This window comes from Phascolarctos cinereus, unplaced genomic scaffold (assembly GCF_003287225.1).
Source record: "Phascolarctos cinereus isolate Bilbo 61053 unplaced genomic scaffold, phaCin_HiC Scaffold_7;HRSCAF=346, whole genome shotgun sequence".
In the NCBI taxonomy this organism is placed as follows: domain Eukaryota; kingdom Metazoa; phylum Chordata; class Mammalia; order Diprotodontia; family Phascolarctidae; genus Phascolarctos; species Phascolarctos cinereus.
The window spans coordinates 197,447,879-197,464,506 of NW_027556180.1; the positions used below are offsets into that span (position 1 = coordinate 197,447,879).

Genomic DNA, 16,628 nt, shown 5'->3' on the forward strand with positions numbered 1-16,628 from the left:
CTCTATTTTTCTCTTTTGATTAAATCTATGTTAGCCTTAACTTTGTCTGAGATCTTGATTACCACCCCTGCTCCTTTTTTTCTAACAAATACTACTTCTGATCTTTATTTTATGTTTTGTGCTTATCTCTTATTTCCTGTCCCTTCTGACTCCTGTACTTTACTTTTACCCTCTACCTTACCCTCCTATAACTTAACCTACCCCACCTCCAAGGATCCCTCCCTTATCCTCTCCCCTCTCCCTATCCCCTTAGCATTTTATTTCTTTCTAAATTTAGAATAATTTTATACTCTTCCATATATATATATATATATATATATATATATACACACACACACACACACACACACACACACACATATACATATATACATACACACACACACATATATTTCTCCTCATGAACCCATTCCCAATAAAAGTAGGATCCAGAACTACCATATTTGTATTTCCTTTAAAATATTCTTGATACTTTTTTTTGAACAACAAATACTTAGTCTACTTCTTGCTCAGTCCTGGAGAATAAATCTCACTGATGGAGAATAATTCCATAAGTAATTAAGCAAAATGGCCTTATAAAATAATTGTGGTTAAAAAGGAAGTTTATATGCTTTGACTGTAATCATTCACTGCCAACATTGTCTATTGTATTTCACCTGTTTTGTTAACTTTATTTAACATGATTGTCTATTCTGCTTAATGAGAACAGACTTTAATTTATTGAATTGAATTGATTTTACCTTGAAGATTGTCTTTGCTTCTGATGCACAATGATTGTCATTCTAATTACAAAGTAATGTGTATTTAGAACATTTCTCTAGTAAGTTAGTATCAGTCCTCCTATATCGTCATGCCAGCTCCTATATTTCATCATTACTACCATCACACCTCCCTTTCTTCTTTCCCCTGAGAGGCTCAGAAAGTATAATCAATCAGAAAAAAAAGAACTATGGCACAGTAAACAGCGTTTTTTCCCAATAGCAGACTATAAAATGGAACAACATTCAAAATCTCTTGAGCCATAATCACTGTGAAAGGCGTCTTGCTTTTAATAAAAGCTAGTAAAGAGAAGTTAATGCCATTGTTGGAACCACACACAACCAACACAACAAAAAGAAACAGAGGTAAACTAAAGTATCAGAACCTGATTTGTATTTTTCCACTTTGAATTTTTCTAATTTGTCTCCTTTGGAAAAACCTGGGGATCTTTTCATCCCTGAGATTGGACAAAAGTGTAATCTTTCACTTGTTGTTATGTAAAGATGGAAGTAAAATGGGCTTAGGGTAGCCAACAGATACTCTATTCACCTTCCAAGTCATTTGGTTCTTCTGGGGAATGTCTCAATAATATCTTCATATATGCTTCTCTCTCTCCTTACTTCATTTGGTGCAGATAACGTGCTTAATGCTGAAGGGTGGCAGATAAATGTAACCTTGGATATCCGGCCATCTACAGGCACTGGTGTCATGCTTGCCTTAGTTTCTGGTGACACCGTTCCTCTTGCACTGTCCTTGGTGGACTCCAGCTCCTCAGAATTACAGGTGATTTTACTCTAAGTAAATTTTACATCAAAACACAGGGAAGGCAAAGGAAATTTCATCAAAGCAGCCATTGTTATCTTTTTAGCCATATTTTCAGTAGACTCAGATATGCAAACAGATGTGTAATCTCAATGATATGGGTATACCCTTGATTGATGAAGATTATGATATATCCAATTAGTCAATTCAGTAATGACTTGCTCCTCAAATGAGGGGCATTAGAGTAAATGGATCTTAACATTTCTTTCAGCATCATGACTCTCTGTTGCAATGTCATTAACCAAAATGATACCAGTACTATTACTTGCCAGTCAAATGTCTAGGATGCTGAAGAGTGGTAGTGTGGAAATGAGGACCTTTTGCATATGTATAGATTATATGCCACCATTTTACACCTTTTACCTTTTACTCCTTTTACCCGGACACAAGTTATCATTTGATAAGCTGAGAATAAATGCTGCCCATAGAGTTTCAGACTTTTCTTATATACCACTCATCAACACTCAACACTGTGTGACTGTGAAAAGGAAATGGAGGTTTCCCTCCTTCTGTTAGGAATAGAGAAGGTTGGGTACTCAGGACATCTCTCAACCCATTGGATTCTCATTTCTGACCACCTGAGGGCAACTGATTTGGCTTCTACGCAGTCGTTAGTAGGGTAATTAGAATAATTAATTTGCACTTAACTGTGTTCCTTATTTCCAAGGGACTATAATGAATGCTTAAGATTCAGAAAGTATTCACAGGGAAGACATTCTAAATGAAGGTCTGGCTCTGCTCTTTTAAAGCAGGCCATAAACTAGAAATTTGGTCTTTATGCACCTAGACTGATTCCCCACATCTACCACACTTCTGGCAATCTATACCTTGAAACTCAAGAGTCTGTGTGATCAGGAAGGAGTCTAACAAAAGACAGTGAGTGGGGTCATATTTTTGTCACCTCCTGTTAAAAACTGTTCTGGAGTAGAAATCTGGTGGAGATAGTAAATCTGTCATCTCAGCTTCTGGCCATAAGACACACAGTTACTGATATCTGTCATATGGCAAACTAGAATCTAGGATACTTTTATTCACAGATAGGTATAGAGACAACACATATTTGAATCTACTCAGCAATGTTTTGGGGGGAGCAAAGCTGGGTATAGGAAACTGCCTTGACCAATGCAGATCAGTAATTTCTTGTCTCACAAAGTTGGGGAGCTCTGAGAGTTTAAGGGACTTGCATTTAGTCAGTCATTCAGATGTCATGTGTCAGAGGCAGGACTTGAACTTGGTTTTTCCTGATTCTGAGACCAGTTCTTTATCCACTACACACAGAGCCCAACAAAATTACCTTGTATTTGTTTTGTTTATATTTTGTATATTCTTTTGCACATGTTGCCTCTCCCAATAGAAAGAATGTAAACTGCTTGAAAGCAGGGACAATTTCATTTTTGTCTTCATATCTCTAAGACCTAGCACAGTCACAGACACATAGATGGAACTTAATAAAAGCCTTTTCATGGGCTTATTGATTGATTTTACTTAGACTTGCCATCATCATAAACTGCTGTTATCTGTGATAAGCATTCTGGTCTCAGTGTTATGGTTACCTAGTTTTTGTGCTTTAAGAGGGAATTTGGGGGAAGGAAAAGGAAGAAGTAAAGCAACTGTGGTCTTTTGGATGTGTAAATGCTTGTACTACTGTCTTATTGCTTGTGTAGCTGGCTCCGCTTAAAAGGAGATAAATTAATTAAAGAAATGTAGTGTCTCCATTTTTATGTTATCATTTGTCTTAGATGGAAAAAATATAAATTGATAAATTTATGTCTAAATAGATAAATTGGCCTCCATTTTATATGAATAATTCTGAAAAGTGGAGGGTACCAGAGTCTAGAGTGTATTGGAATGAAACTGGAATTTTTTGTTTAAATAGCCAGGATTAAATACAGTTACTTGACAGATCCCTGGAATCAATGATTGGCATGGTGCTCCATGCAATCTTTTGAGACACTAGACTCGGGGAATAAAATGAATCTGTTTGGCTTCCTCTTAATGATTCTGAGCTTGACTACTTAGTTTTATGGAGTCTTCACCCTCTTTGTCTCTTCTTTCTCTTTTCTCCTTACTATCTTGAATTTGATACTTTTACATGTCATCAAGTAGGGGTAGGGATAAAAGAGAGAATTAAAACAATTCTTTTGTCTGCTTGATAGCTGGGTTTTATCTGGAGTTGGAAATCATTCAGACTGCCTCTATTAAAGCTTAACATTTTGCTCTGGGCTTTGTGCATAGTAGATACCAACTGGCAACAGGAAGCATGTTAAAGTAGATGTTCATGGTGAGATTTACTCAGGTAATGCTCAGAATGCTGTCTAACAGCTTTCAGAAAGCACTGGAAATTAGAGCACTTTGGAAAGAAAAAGGTGTATTATTAAAAATGAAAGGATCATGGGGCAGCTAGGTGGCACACAGGAGTACCTGAGTTCAAATCCAGCCTCAGACCAAACACTTGACACTTACTAGCTGTGTGACCCTGGTCAAGTCACTTAACCCCAATTGCCTTAAAAAAAATGAAAAGATCATGGTGAGAAATTCTAGTAGCAACTTTGTTAATCTACCAAAGATCCTTTTCTTCTTTTAACAAAACATAGATAATATATTCAGACTAAGTTTTTCTTTCATAAATTGTTTATATATACTCAACAAATTTAAAGCAATTTTTATATTTGGAGAGGGATAACACATACATATCTTTCCCATGCTATTTCTAATATTCATTACAACCTTTTTATATATATTTATCTTGTTTTTCTGTATATTCCCCTATATGAGATCTATACACATAGAATATAGCAAGCCAATGCTTCCTCCTGCCAAAAAAAAAAAACCAAACGTATTTTACTTTGACTAACTTTTTTAAAGCTATATTTCCTCAAAGGACCAATGACATAGTCTCCTAATTATGATTTGGTAATGGAAATAGAATTTACATTCAAAGAATTAGAAGTTATTCTAGTAGTAAACCAACAATTTTTAAGAACCATGTCTTTAAAATGTATGTTTATTATTAGGGATATAGCTGAGATATATCCATCCTTTAAACAAGTATTTCACATCTCCAGGTCTTTGGCAATGATGATACCACGTAGGGGATATTGTACTTGTGGAGACTAAAAAAGAAACTAGCAGGTCATCTTTCCTTTGTTCTTACTTTAGTTGCACTTTTTTCCACTGTTAGCTAAACCTCAAATACTACTTTCTTCATATGTAACCTAGAACACACCTCTTATATATCTCTGCTTATTGAAATTACAATTTTTTTCTTTCAAAGTCTAATTTAATTACTACCTTTAGTCTGGAGATTTCCCTGATTTTAACAGCTGAAGACTGGTGCCTCCCTCTTAGTATTTTCTTAGAGTTTTTTGTATGGATCTCTTCATGTTTATTTGTGTATAAATTGCTTCACCCTCAATGGATTTTAAATTCCTTGTGGGTTAGGACTGTGATATTTTTATTTTTGTGTCCATTAACTATCTAAATACCTTGAACATTTTGCTGAATTAAAACAAATTAGTAGATATAAAGTTTTGACTTGTTGACTCTTTGGAAACTATTGTGAATTGATTTCTGAGGCTAATAGGCATTTTATTGTTAACACATTTTATCACTGGCATGAGAAGGAAATTTTCTTTTAAAGTTAAAGTGTTTATTATATATACCTCCCCTGTAGAAATACAATAAATTTAATTATTCATTCTAAATAAAATTGCTATTAATATTCACTTACAACTAGTGTTTGTTTTGCCTCTCAGGATGTTCTAGTAACTATTGAAAATACCATTGTATCTCGGATGGAAGCTAAGAGATTGTGTACTCATGAAAATTCCAAAGTGGAGCTCAGAGTCCTCAGAGGGTTGCTGGAATTGACAAATGGCTTTAAAGGAGAAGAAACTATTTACCATGAAGATCTGAAAACAAAACTTGCTGTCTTGGATAAAGCAATGATGGGAAAAATAGCTACCTATCTGGGTGGCATTAAAGGTATCTTTTTAAAATCCTAGAGTCCTAGGGACCCCAGAGGTATAAGACTGAAAGATGTGAACTAGTTGATAATATAATTAGGTGGCTTTGTAACTGGTTGAATGGTAAGGGCTCTGTCCTTAAGTACAGAGGTAAGCTGTATATAAGCAAAATCATTTCCTCCACAAAGTAGTTATACAACCTTTACTTGAAGACCCCTGGTGGTAAAAAATAATCTAAGATCTCATTACTTTTTTTGCTGCAACATCAAATTACTGATTCATATTGAGTATGTAGCTTACTAAAACTTTTCTAAATTTTTTTTTCACATAAACCCAACCTGTATTTGTGTAGTTGATAGCTCAAATTAGGACTTCATACTTATTCACATTAAATTTCATTTTAATATATTTTCCTGCTATTCTAACATGCTAAGAATTTTTTGGGTTCTGGTTCTTTCATCTACCATGTTAGGTTTCCCTCTCTTTGTGTCAACTGCAAATTCAGTAGGCGTGCTAACTATACCTTCATCCATACCACTGAAACAACTGTTACACAGAACAGGCACATGGACAAAACCCTGTGGTCTTCCACTAAAAGCCATTCTCTAGTTTGACATCCATCTATTTATCACTATTTTTTTTCATTTTCAGATATTCAATGGATTCCAAATCCATCTAATCATACTATTGTCCAGCTTTCTTCTTTTTATCATATCCACAAGAATAACATTAGACTTTGTCAAATACGTTACTTGAACTCCAAGTTTAATTGTGTTTATGGAAGTGAGTTACACTGTCAAAAGGATATGAGTGATGTTAATCTGGCATGATTTTTTCTTGAAAATCCTCTGTTGTCTTGTAGCAATCATTGCTTCCCTTTCTAAATGCTTGTTAACCATTCATTTACTAATATTTCCTAGAATTTTACAGAGAATGAATGTCAAGGCCACTCAACTGCTGTTAAAGAACATACCTTCTTCCCCTTGTTGAAAATTGTAAAAACACTTGTTAATTTCTAGTCCTGAAATACTTCTCTGATTCTTAGTGATCTCTGAGAGTTCACAGATAAGGACTCAGAAATTACATATACCAGTTCTTCAGTATCCTACAATTTATAGTTTTTCTGGGCCTAGTGACTTTAGCTTAATCTTTCTTGAATTGACTTCCTCTGTAGAATCTTGGATCATGGAATCCTAGCTATAATTTGTCTGAATTATTTGAAACCTATTCTCCCTAAATCTAGGGTATTCTTACCTTTTATTTAATTTTGAAATATGTTTTTGGTCAAATTAGATATTATTTTCAATATATCTTTTTAGTAAAGAGCTGTAGGAACAAAAGAAGGGAAGGCAAAATTATCAATTCTGTTATTCTTTTTTCTTTCCTTTCTATTAATATGTCATTGGTAGATTTTTCCATGTATTTTTTTTTCATGATCCCATGGAAACTAATCACATTTAAAAGTTTTGATTAACTGTGTAAAAATAATTTATTTTTTTCCTTTTTGTAGATATGATTCAGTTGGTTAGATGTAAACAAATATTTGGTAACTTTTTTTTTTCAGGTTGACCTGATAGTCATTGAATGGTATTGTAACAGTTAAAATTAAGGTAGACTGACGTACTACAAAGTTCCAAGTATAATCAATTTATTAGTAAAGCACAAATTTATCAATATATAGGATCTCAACTTCCCCAGCAAAGCTGAAACCCTGAATGAAGAGGATAGCTTTCTTTTATAGTTTTAGGAAGTGCAGAAAATAGGAAAGCCAGCATCATAGATGGGAAAAAATATGTTTGGATGGAAATTAGGAATGGATGCTAACAACAACCCCCTCCTTCCTTGGTATGACTAAGAAATGGTCACTGAGTTCAGCTTATTCAGCAAGGACTGAGATAACACATCAGACTTCTTTGGATAACAAACTAGACATCCTTGAAGGATATCTTGGTGGTGTCTTAAAGATACTAGGACAGACTGCTTCAAAGATAAGTAATTTCCTTGACTGAACAATAGAACAGTGATTAACAGGAGAACTGGATTTCTAAACTTAACTCTTTATAGTCCAGCTAAATTTCTGAATTAAATTCAGAGAAAAAGAATAATGACTTAATTAACAGGACAAAATCAATTAAAAAAGATAGAATAAATCTGGTTATTTCAGCATCCTTGATGATCCAATGAAAACTAATTGTGTTTCATGGTATGTGGCTAAATAAAATAAAAAGGATCTATTTCTCATTTTCACAGATAAGATGTCATTTGTTTAGATATAATCTAATATTAATATTTGGTAAGTTTATTAATTGATTAGCCTGATATAATAAACTTTTTTTTCTTTTTGGGAAAAGACATAACTTTTGAATCATATATTTTGTAGTAGGAAGTATATTTCCATTATGTGTAGATAATTATATGAAATCATTTCATCTGATTTGATGAGGACTTTTGGAGAGGTAGAGCATTTGTAATTGGTTATAATTTTTAATCCAAATAGAGACTTAACAACAAAATACTAAATAATAAGTGGGCCATAGGTTGCCATTGAATCACAAAAACAATTAAAAATTTTATGAAATAAAATTATAATGGTGAAACAATATACCCAGATTTTTGGAATATAACTAAATCAGTCCTTGGGAGGGAAATCATAACTCTATGAATATATATTAAAAAATAGAAAAAAGTATTAAGTAAGTATGCATTTTTTAAAATTTGAAAACCAACAAATAAACACACCTAAGAGAAGCACAAAGAAGAGATATTAAAAATTAGAGAAGAAAAAGATGAACTTGCTATATTATACAGGTTCACTTTTAGGATAGTGGTGTAATGAAAAATTCCAATTGTTATAGCATGGTGCTGTGAAAAAAAAGAATTGAACTGAGAGTCAGGAAACTGAGCTCAAGTCATTTATCTTCCTCTGAGCCTCAGGTTGCATCTTCGTAAAATAGAAGTAATACTTGTATTACTTATTTCACAGGATTGTTTGAGGAAATCCACTTTGTAAATTATAAAGCACCATGTAAATATGAAGTAATAACAGCAATAAGAATACATAAATTGTAATAAATAAATATAAGAAAAATAACAAATAGTCATAATTATAAATAAAAGTAATAATACTATTTGGACTTCAGATGTATTGATTTCAGAATTGGTGTGAATTTTTAAGCATTATCTTTGGCTTTCCATTGCAGAAACAACACTAAATGACCCCTCCCCCCAATCCACATTAGAACTACCAACATACATGCCAGCCTTCTCATTACCACATGATCTTTATGAGAACAGCCTGTATATTCATGGGGCAGGTAGGTGGTACAGTGCGTAGAGTGCTGGGTCTGAAGTCAAGAAGACTCATCTTCCTGAGTTCAAATCTAGCCTCAGACACTTACTAGCTGTGTGACCCTGGGCAAGTCATTTAACCCTGTTTGCCTCAGTTTCCTCTTATTAAAGTGAGCTGGAGAAGGAAATGGCAAATCACTCCAGTATCTTTGCCAAGAAAACCCCAAATAGGGTCACAAAGAGTAAGACATGACTGAAAACAGCTATTCATTCACTGATGACAACAGTAGTGAGAAAGGAACCAGGCAAGCATTGCAGGCAATTTTCTCCAGTGAGCCACAGTCTTATGTGATGAGTCAGTCTTAGCTGATTGAGAAGTGAAGAAAATCTAAGATTCTGCAGTGTTTGTTGTTTATTGACATCAAGAAAACATGACTCATTCATGCAAAAAGCAGCCTTGAAGGTTCTCCTTGGAAAAGACAATTCCCTCTGATTAATTTAAAAAACTTATAGGATTCCCAACCTGTTCTGCTTTCTTCCTAAACTTTCTCCTGTGGAACCTAGTCTCCTGTGTTAGTAAAGACTGCCTTTGCCTTCTCCTTCTCTTTCATCTGTCATAGTCATTTACTAAATTCTGTTGATTCCATTTTTATTGTATCTGTTATATCTCTTCTCTAGCCTTCCAATAATGTCACCCTAGTATTCATTACCACAATGACTCTTTAGATTAGCAACTAATAGCTTCTTACAGGTCTTCTCACCTCTACTTTTTCTCCTCTAAACTATCCTTAGTACTTCTCCCCAGAAAAATCTTTTTTTTTTCAGCCAAAGACAAGGTTTATTAGAATATCCTTCATATTGGGCAGACTCTTAAGGAGTCTGAACATTATTGAGCTATTGACTAGATTTTAAGAATCTGAGCAGAGGCTAGATTATAAGAATCTGAGCACCTTAACAGAGACAAGATGGACCTTATATACAGAAAGACTGTGGGAGAGATCTAGGAGTGGCCAAGTAGTTTAGGGTGACTGGAGGAGGGGTCTAAGGAGGATCTGGATGGGAGTGGCCAGTAAGCTGGGGTGAACAGAACTCCAGGGACCTGGACCCTGGGACAAAGGAGAATGATACTATTAGGATGAGTAGTGGCTAGGGGCAATTGAGAGGTATCAGAACAGAATTGGGAGATTGGGCTTAGCCTCAATGAAAGGCCAGTTGATAGGATTATAGCCCCACGTGATTGAGATTTGGCCAGGTGGAAAAGTCCAGGGTTTTTCCTTTTTGGGGTCCAGAACCCAAAGACATGGTCTTTTCCTTTTAGATGTTCGAATCCCATCCCCATCACTCCCCCTGCAAACAAATGGGACCCAAATTCTTTTGGTGTAAGAGATGAAGGTGTTGGTTTTTGAAACTGCTTCCTGCTGGCAAGGGATGTAGAGCTGTCTCTGCCTTGAGGGGTTCCCAAAGAGGTTGACTAGAACCAAGCACAGGCTGCATCCAAGGGATGAGGGAGGGACATTGGCTGTTTACCACTGTTTGCTACCAATTGTAGGTGAATGAACTGTAGTCTGGAAGACATAAATCTGACAGAAAAGACTGCAGGGCCCAGATGTCGGGAGAAATAAAAGTGTAATAGTCTCATTAAAATCATTTACATTTGACCTGCAGGATTATCTGATCTTGTTACTTTTTCTAAAGTTTAAGTCAAAACAGCAAGATCTCACACACTTGCATTGATCTTTTACTGACCACCTGCTCTGATTATAGAAATTTGCTATAAAAGGATAAAGCAAGGACTAGATTTAGGGCCCAAATATGACAGGGTAAAACAGCCTTGGCTCTGTTAAGATTCAGATAATTCAGTTTTCCAACCATGCTTTATCAAATCTACCCCATAGCCAGACTCTGGAATAGCCAGATGGGTAACATTCCTTTTCAAAAGAATGTAATGGGGAAACTGAACCAGGATGATCTCATCTTAGACTGAGGCTAAAATTGTCCTCTCAGCTTTTCCAGATGCTGACTTCCCACATTCTCTGTGAGTAGCTTATGGCATTTCTCTCAGATGGTGCGTTATTGATTATTGATGAATTATTATGAATCATTGGACAACTCAAAATAAAATCCCATGAGCTTTTACCTCAAACAGCAAGTTTGAGCACTAATTAGCTTAGGAAAAACTTTTCCAGGATTTACATCTCAAATTTAAATTTGTCGTGGTGTAAAAGCCAATCATTAGAGATTATTTCTATATACTTGCAAATTCTCAGCAAACCAAAACCCAAACAAGCTTTTTGGCAAGTTTACACACTAAAACATAACCAACAATAGCCAAATTGTTTTAGCTGTAACCAAATTATGAAAAGTTGCTTGACATTAACTGATACAAAAAGTTCATCAATTTGAAACTTGAAACAAACCCATTACCAATCATGTGACTTCAATTTTGGTAAATGCATTTCCAAATTACTTTAACAGAGAATCAACATCTCATCATTAACAGTTAAAACTACAACTTTAAAAGAGCATGCTTACCCAAGTTTGGAGGCTAGCTTCTTTACCTTGAGCAGGATGCCAGTGGGGCCCATGCTATAGAGGGCAAATTCAGAGGTGGGGGGAGGGGGAGGGTGAAACTCTCTTCTCCTATGAGAAAAATTGAAGGTACCCTCTTGACTCAAGGGAAGGGAGTGGGAGAAGGGAGTGACCAGGGTTGTAAGGAGGTGTTCCTAAACTCCTATAATGATCCATCACAAAACCTCCACCCCCTTCAGGGGTGTAGAGGGAAGGGAGTAAGTAAGCCTCAGGGAACCAAAAAGCACCTGCAGTTTTCCCAAGTCCTTAGCACCAAGAGAATTGACAGAATTGGACATACGCTTCCAGATAAGGCATCTGTCCTTGTCCTCCATGCTGAGGAAGGTGTACCCAGGTCCATGGCCTCAGACTGAACCAATGGACTGAGAGCTTGAGAGCGTCAGGCTGAGTATGAGACAGCCTCATAACTGTCTGCCCAAAAAGCACCAACACTTCCCAGCTGCTTGGAGAGCAATCCTAACTGCAGGGCAAGAAAGAAGAGGGGGGTCTTACATACCTTCCAGTCTTGGCTTGAAAAGAACTTGAGGTTAGGCAGTTTTTCCCATATGGGCCACCAAAATGTTGAGGTTTAAGGGCTTATGGGTGCTGGGACCCCAAAATCACAAGATATGGGTCCTGCCTGAATGAATTCAACCCAAGCCTTCTTTCAGCCAAGGACAAGGTTTATTAGAACATCTGTTATATTGGGCAGACTCTTAAGGAGTCTAAATATTAGTGAGCTATTGGCTAGATTTTAAGAATCTGAACGAAAATCTTTTTTATGCATAGATTTAGTCATATCATGGTGGGGATGGTGGGGGTGGACAGCTTAGTGCCACAGTGATTAGAATTTCAGCCTTGGAGTCAGGAGGACCTGGAGTTCAAATCTAGCCTCAGACACTAAGTAGCTATGTCACCCTGAGCAAATCACTTAACCCTGTTTGCCTCAGTTTCCTCATCTGTAAAATGAGTTGGAGAAGGAAATGGCAAACTGCTCTAGTATCTTTGCCAAGAAAACTCCAAAATGGAGTTATAAAGAGTTGGCCATGACTAAACAACAGCAGCAAGCCATGTTATTCCTTTAAAAAATTCTTTTGTAGTTACCTACTTCTTATAAGGAAACCTCAAAGTTCTTTATTATTTAAAGCCCCCCACATTCCATTCCACCTTTACAAGCTCATCTCATGATATATGCCTTATATACTTTACCCTGCAATCAAAATGTTTACTTTTATCCACTTTCATTTGTGTTGAGGAATAATCCATTAAATGATCCATGATCTAAAATTAATAATAATTAACATTTATATCATGCTTACTATGTGCCAGGCACTATACTAACCACTTTACAAATATTATCTGATCTGATGCTCACAACAGCCTTGGGAGGTAGGTGCTATTATTATCATCCCCATTTTACAGATCAGTAAACTAAGGCAAAGACTATGTGACTTAAGGAGAGTCACACAGCTCCTAAGTGTCTGAGGCTGATCTTGAACTTGATCTTCATCATTCCAAACTTGATACTCTTATCTACTGAGCCACTAAGCTGAACAAATTATATTGCCACTTCTGCTTCCTCATGTAGCACAGAAGAGGCTAATGTTGGAGACCACATGTGGTAGCTTCCCTCTTACTGACAGAGGGAGCATTCTGTCAGAGAAATCTTAGCAAATGTGTTCTTTTTTTCATCGGTTTGCTGTCTTGATTTTATCCTTAGCAATTCTTGTGATATTATAGTTAAACTAGGTCTTATGACAACCTTTTCATACATTTATTTTACCTCCACCACTTCTTGACATTCTATAAAGCAATAGTGGTCATAATCTTTCACCATTCTCTACTTGAAGATTTTGGAAATTAATTTTATTATAAACTGGTGCTGTTGTTGGCTGTACTCTCTCTCTGCTTAATAAGAAGATCAAGTGTTTTTTGGCTGAGGTGGTTTCTGGACTCTTGATTTTCTCATTGTGGTAGTTTTACTTTAATTCTCAACCAATTAAATGTTAAAACTTAAAGTTGATGATAGTCAGTTTCAGATTGTTTAAATAGGTCACCATGGATTGTTTTGATTAAATACTATACCTTTTCATTTATATTATTTATTTATATATAAAATATATGCAATTTTGGATTTGATCTTTGCTATACTGTTAATGATATAAAAAATTTGATTCAGAATTGGACTTCTACATCAGAAATCATTTGCTTCCTACCTATTAAGATATATTCAGTTTCACTTTTTTGTGATTATTTAGTGATCACCGTGTCAAGTACCTCTCAGAGCAGAGAGAGAGAGAGAGCTAAACCACTGCATGACCATGTCAAGATCCAAAAGAAGCTTCACAGGCTGGAATATTGGGCTGAATATAAACCCTACAAATATAAGATGAGGAAGATATAGATAGACAAAAGATGTTCTGAAAAAAGATCTAGTGGTTTTAGTGGCCTTCAAGCTCAATATGTGTCAGCAGTGCATTGTGGTAGCTAATTTGTCACTTTGATTTTATCGTAATTCATGTAAAAAGCTCTCAGTGAATAAGCTCTTTCCAAGGATGAAGATCATCAACTTATCAATAATTTAGTCTTATAAAGTTGTCTGGGGCACTGTGAGGTTAAGTGATTTACCTTTGTTCACAAATATAGTATGAATCAGAGTCAGGACTTGAACCCAGGTCATTCTGACTTCATAACTGACATTCATATGGCCTCCAACCATATGATTCAACCACCCTGACTCATAATTACATAAAAATATTGATATCTACCAATATGCGCTCCAGATTTTCTGTGCAACATCTGGGAATAACTACTTCAAGCAGTGTTGGGTGAAAGAAACAAAGCAAAGAGACACCAGGAAATGGGAAGTATTGAGCACTTAGGCTAGAAGACAATACACTCCATCCTGGTCCATTCGGCTTTCTGTCTGGCTTGTCCCCCTTGCCTGGAACACTCTCTCGCCTCCACTCCAACTACTGACCTCTTTAACTTCTTTTAAGTCCTAACTAAAATCCCATCTTCTATAGGAAGCCTTCCCCAATCCTTCTTACTTCTAGTGCTTTCCCTCTGTTTGTTAATTTTTTTTCCTATTTGTCTTGTACATAGCTTGCTTTGCATATATTTGTTTGCCTGTTGTCTCCCCTATTAGATTGTAAGCTCCTTGAGGGCAGGGAATGTCTTTTGCCTGTTTTTGTATCTCTAGCACTTACATGTTTAATAAATGTTTATTGATTGATTGATTCATTTGGCATGGGTCAGATGTAAATGTGTGTATATATATGTTAGTTATGTAAATGGTATATGAAGAACTGGCTATAAATGGTTTCAGGGACTTAAAGATTAGAAAAGATGAAGATGACTCTGAAATCCTTTGAAATGCCAACAGTGGTTTGATGATCAAGTAATTTGACAATGGCAGGGTTTAGGCAGAGATAAATGTGAGCTATGTCTTTTCTTAGTTAAATCCAAGATGTCCTTTAGGCCAAGAAATTTGAAAGAAAAATGTGGAGTTTCTCTACTTCTGTGGCAGAAGTTGTGTCAGAACTGGATTTTAGCTAAATTGTATTTGGCAGAACAAATTGTAGCTGCAGATAAGTTCATCTGAGAAACAGGGTATAAGAATATGAAGAGAAACAAAAGATATTTACTGTGAGACTGATGTAGTCAGGATGACAAAAGAGAAAGCAATAGGAGAGTATTTAAAAAGAAAAAGTGAACTCTGAGGGAGCCATGAATATCTAAATACTTCATTTGTTGATGACACAGAAAAAAAGTGGAGAAGATAAAAGATTGAGAAAAAGACTCTTCAAATTAGCCCTCAGAGTCATTGCAGAAGAACTATTTGTCCTCAAGAGGATGATAGATTTTTTTTTCTTTTTTGTAACCAAATTCTTAATGTGAGCGTAGGCAGAAAGAAAATGTAGCTTTAGGAAAACTGGTAAATCTGTTTTTCCCCAATCATAAAAAGAGCAGTGATTTTCAGGTATTTCCAAAGGCTTCCACATTTTGGTTTTCAGATTAAAGTTGACTGACTGCTTCCCTACTTTTAAAGAATGTAATTGGTGGGAAAGATAATCTCAGAGAAATGCATGCTGCTTTTCTACTCTAATCAAATTTGTCAGATTATTCTGATATGTGTGGATAGAGAAGATAATGTTTATATGATTAATGAATACATTTTATGCAGAATTATTGATTCTTCCTTGAAGATGAGCAACTGATTTTGAAATAGGAAGTTTGAATGTTCTTTACTAATCTGGAAAATAAATAAGATTTTACAAGTCATGATGATCTAATATTTTGTTTGTGCAGATGTTCCTGTTAATGCTACACTGGTGAATGTCTTTTACAATGGATGCATGGATGTGAAAATTAATGGCAAAGAGCTGGATCTGGATGAAGCTGTCTTCAAACAGAACGATATCAGATCTCACTCATGTCCAACAGTTTCAAAAAACCCAAACACTTTCTAAAATCCCTTTCCTCTGCAAGATAAGATTTTTTTCCCCTCTGTGTGACTCAAGTTGCAACGAAAGCTGAACAGCATCACTTGGAATGAGTTGGGGGAGGGATTATTTTCAAAACACTTTGACCCTCCCTAGATAGAAAAAGCATGGTCTTTACACAAAGAACAAAACTACTTTTGTGATACAAATAACTTTTTAAAAGTTCTCACCTCTGTTGCCATTAATAACTTAAAATAATGAAATGCAAAGAATTTTTTAACTTTGATTTTTGCCATATTTAGTGTTGTCTGTGTCACTTATCTATTTGAAAAAAGTCAAATGTACTTTTTGTTTCCATTAAACAATTTTGTGTTTGGGTATTTGGATTTTTCATATGACAGGAGAAATATTTGTTTTCTTTTTCATGCTATATAAAAAAGAAATAAAGTGAACAACAGCACTAAAACACAATTGCATGTTATTGGTTATATATGCTTATTTCCCTACTGTTTGCAAAATAGAGTCTAGCTTATAAGATTTGACAAGTCAGTGAGGCAAGTTGTTATTGTTTAGTCACTTCCATCATGTCCAACTTTTTATGACCCCATTTGGGCTTTTCTTGGCAGAGATACTGGAGTGGTTTGCAATTTCCTTCTCCAGCTCATTTTGTAGATGAAGAACTGAGGCAAATCATGAAGTGACTTGCACAGGGTCACACAGCTAGTAAGTGTCTAAGGCCAGATTTGAACTCAGGAAGATGAATCTTCCTGACCCCAGGCCA

The 16,628-nt window shown here is 35.6% G+C and overlaps 1 protein-coding gene across 5 annotated transcripts in view; it reads left to right on the forward strand.

Annotated features, from left to right (window-relative positions):
- PROS1 (protein S) overlaps positions 1-16,318 on the forward strand; it is a 106,955-nt gene extending 90,637 nt beyond the window's left edge. For all 5 annotated transcript variants that reach the window (XM_020974824.2, XM_020974822.2, XM_020974821.2 and 2 more), the window contains 3 exons: positions 1,394-1,542; positions 5,337-5,565; positions 15,714-16,318. In XM_020974824.2, coding sequence (XP_020830483.1) covers positions 1,394-1,542; positions 5,337-5,565; positions 15,714-15,874 — 539 coding nt within the window. In that variant the 3' untranslated portion in view covers positions 15,875-16,318. The remainder of the gene's footprint in view (positions 1-1,393; positions 1,543-5,336; positions 5,566-15,713) is intronic.
- Positions 16,319-16,628: the final 310 nt, after the last annotated feature.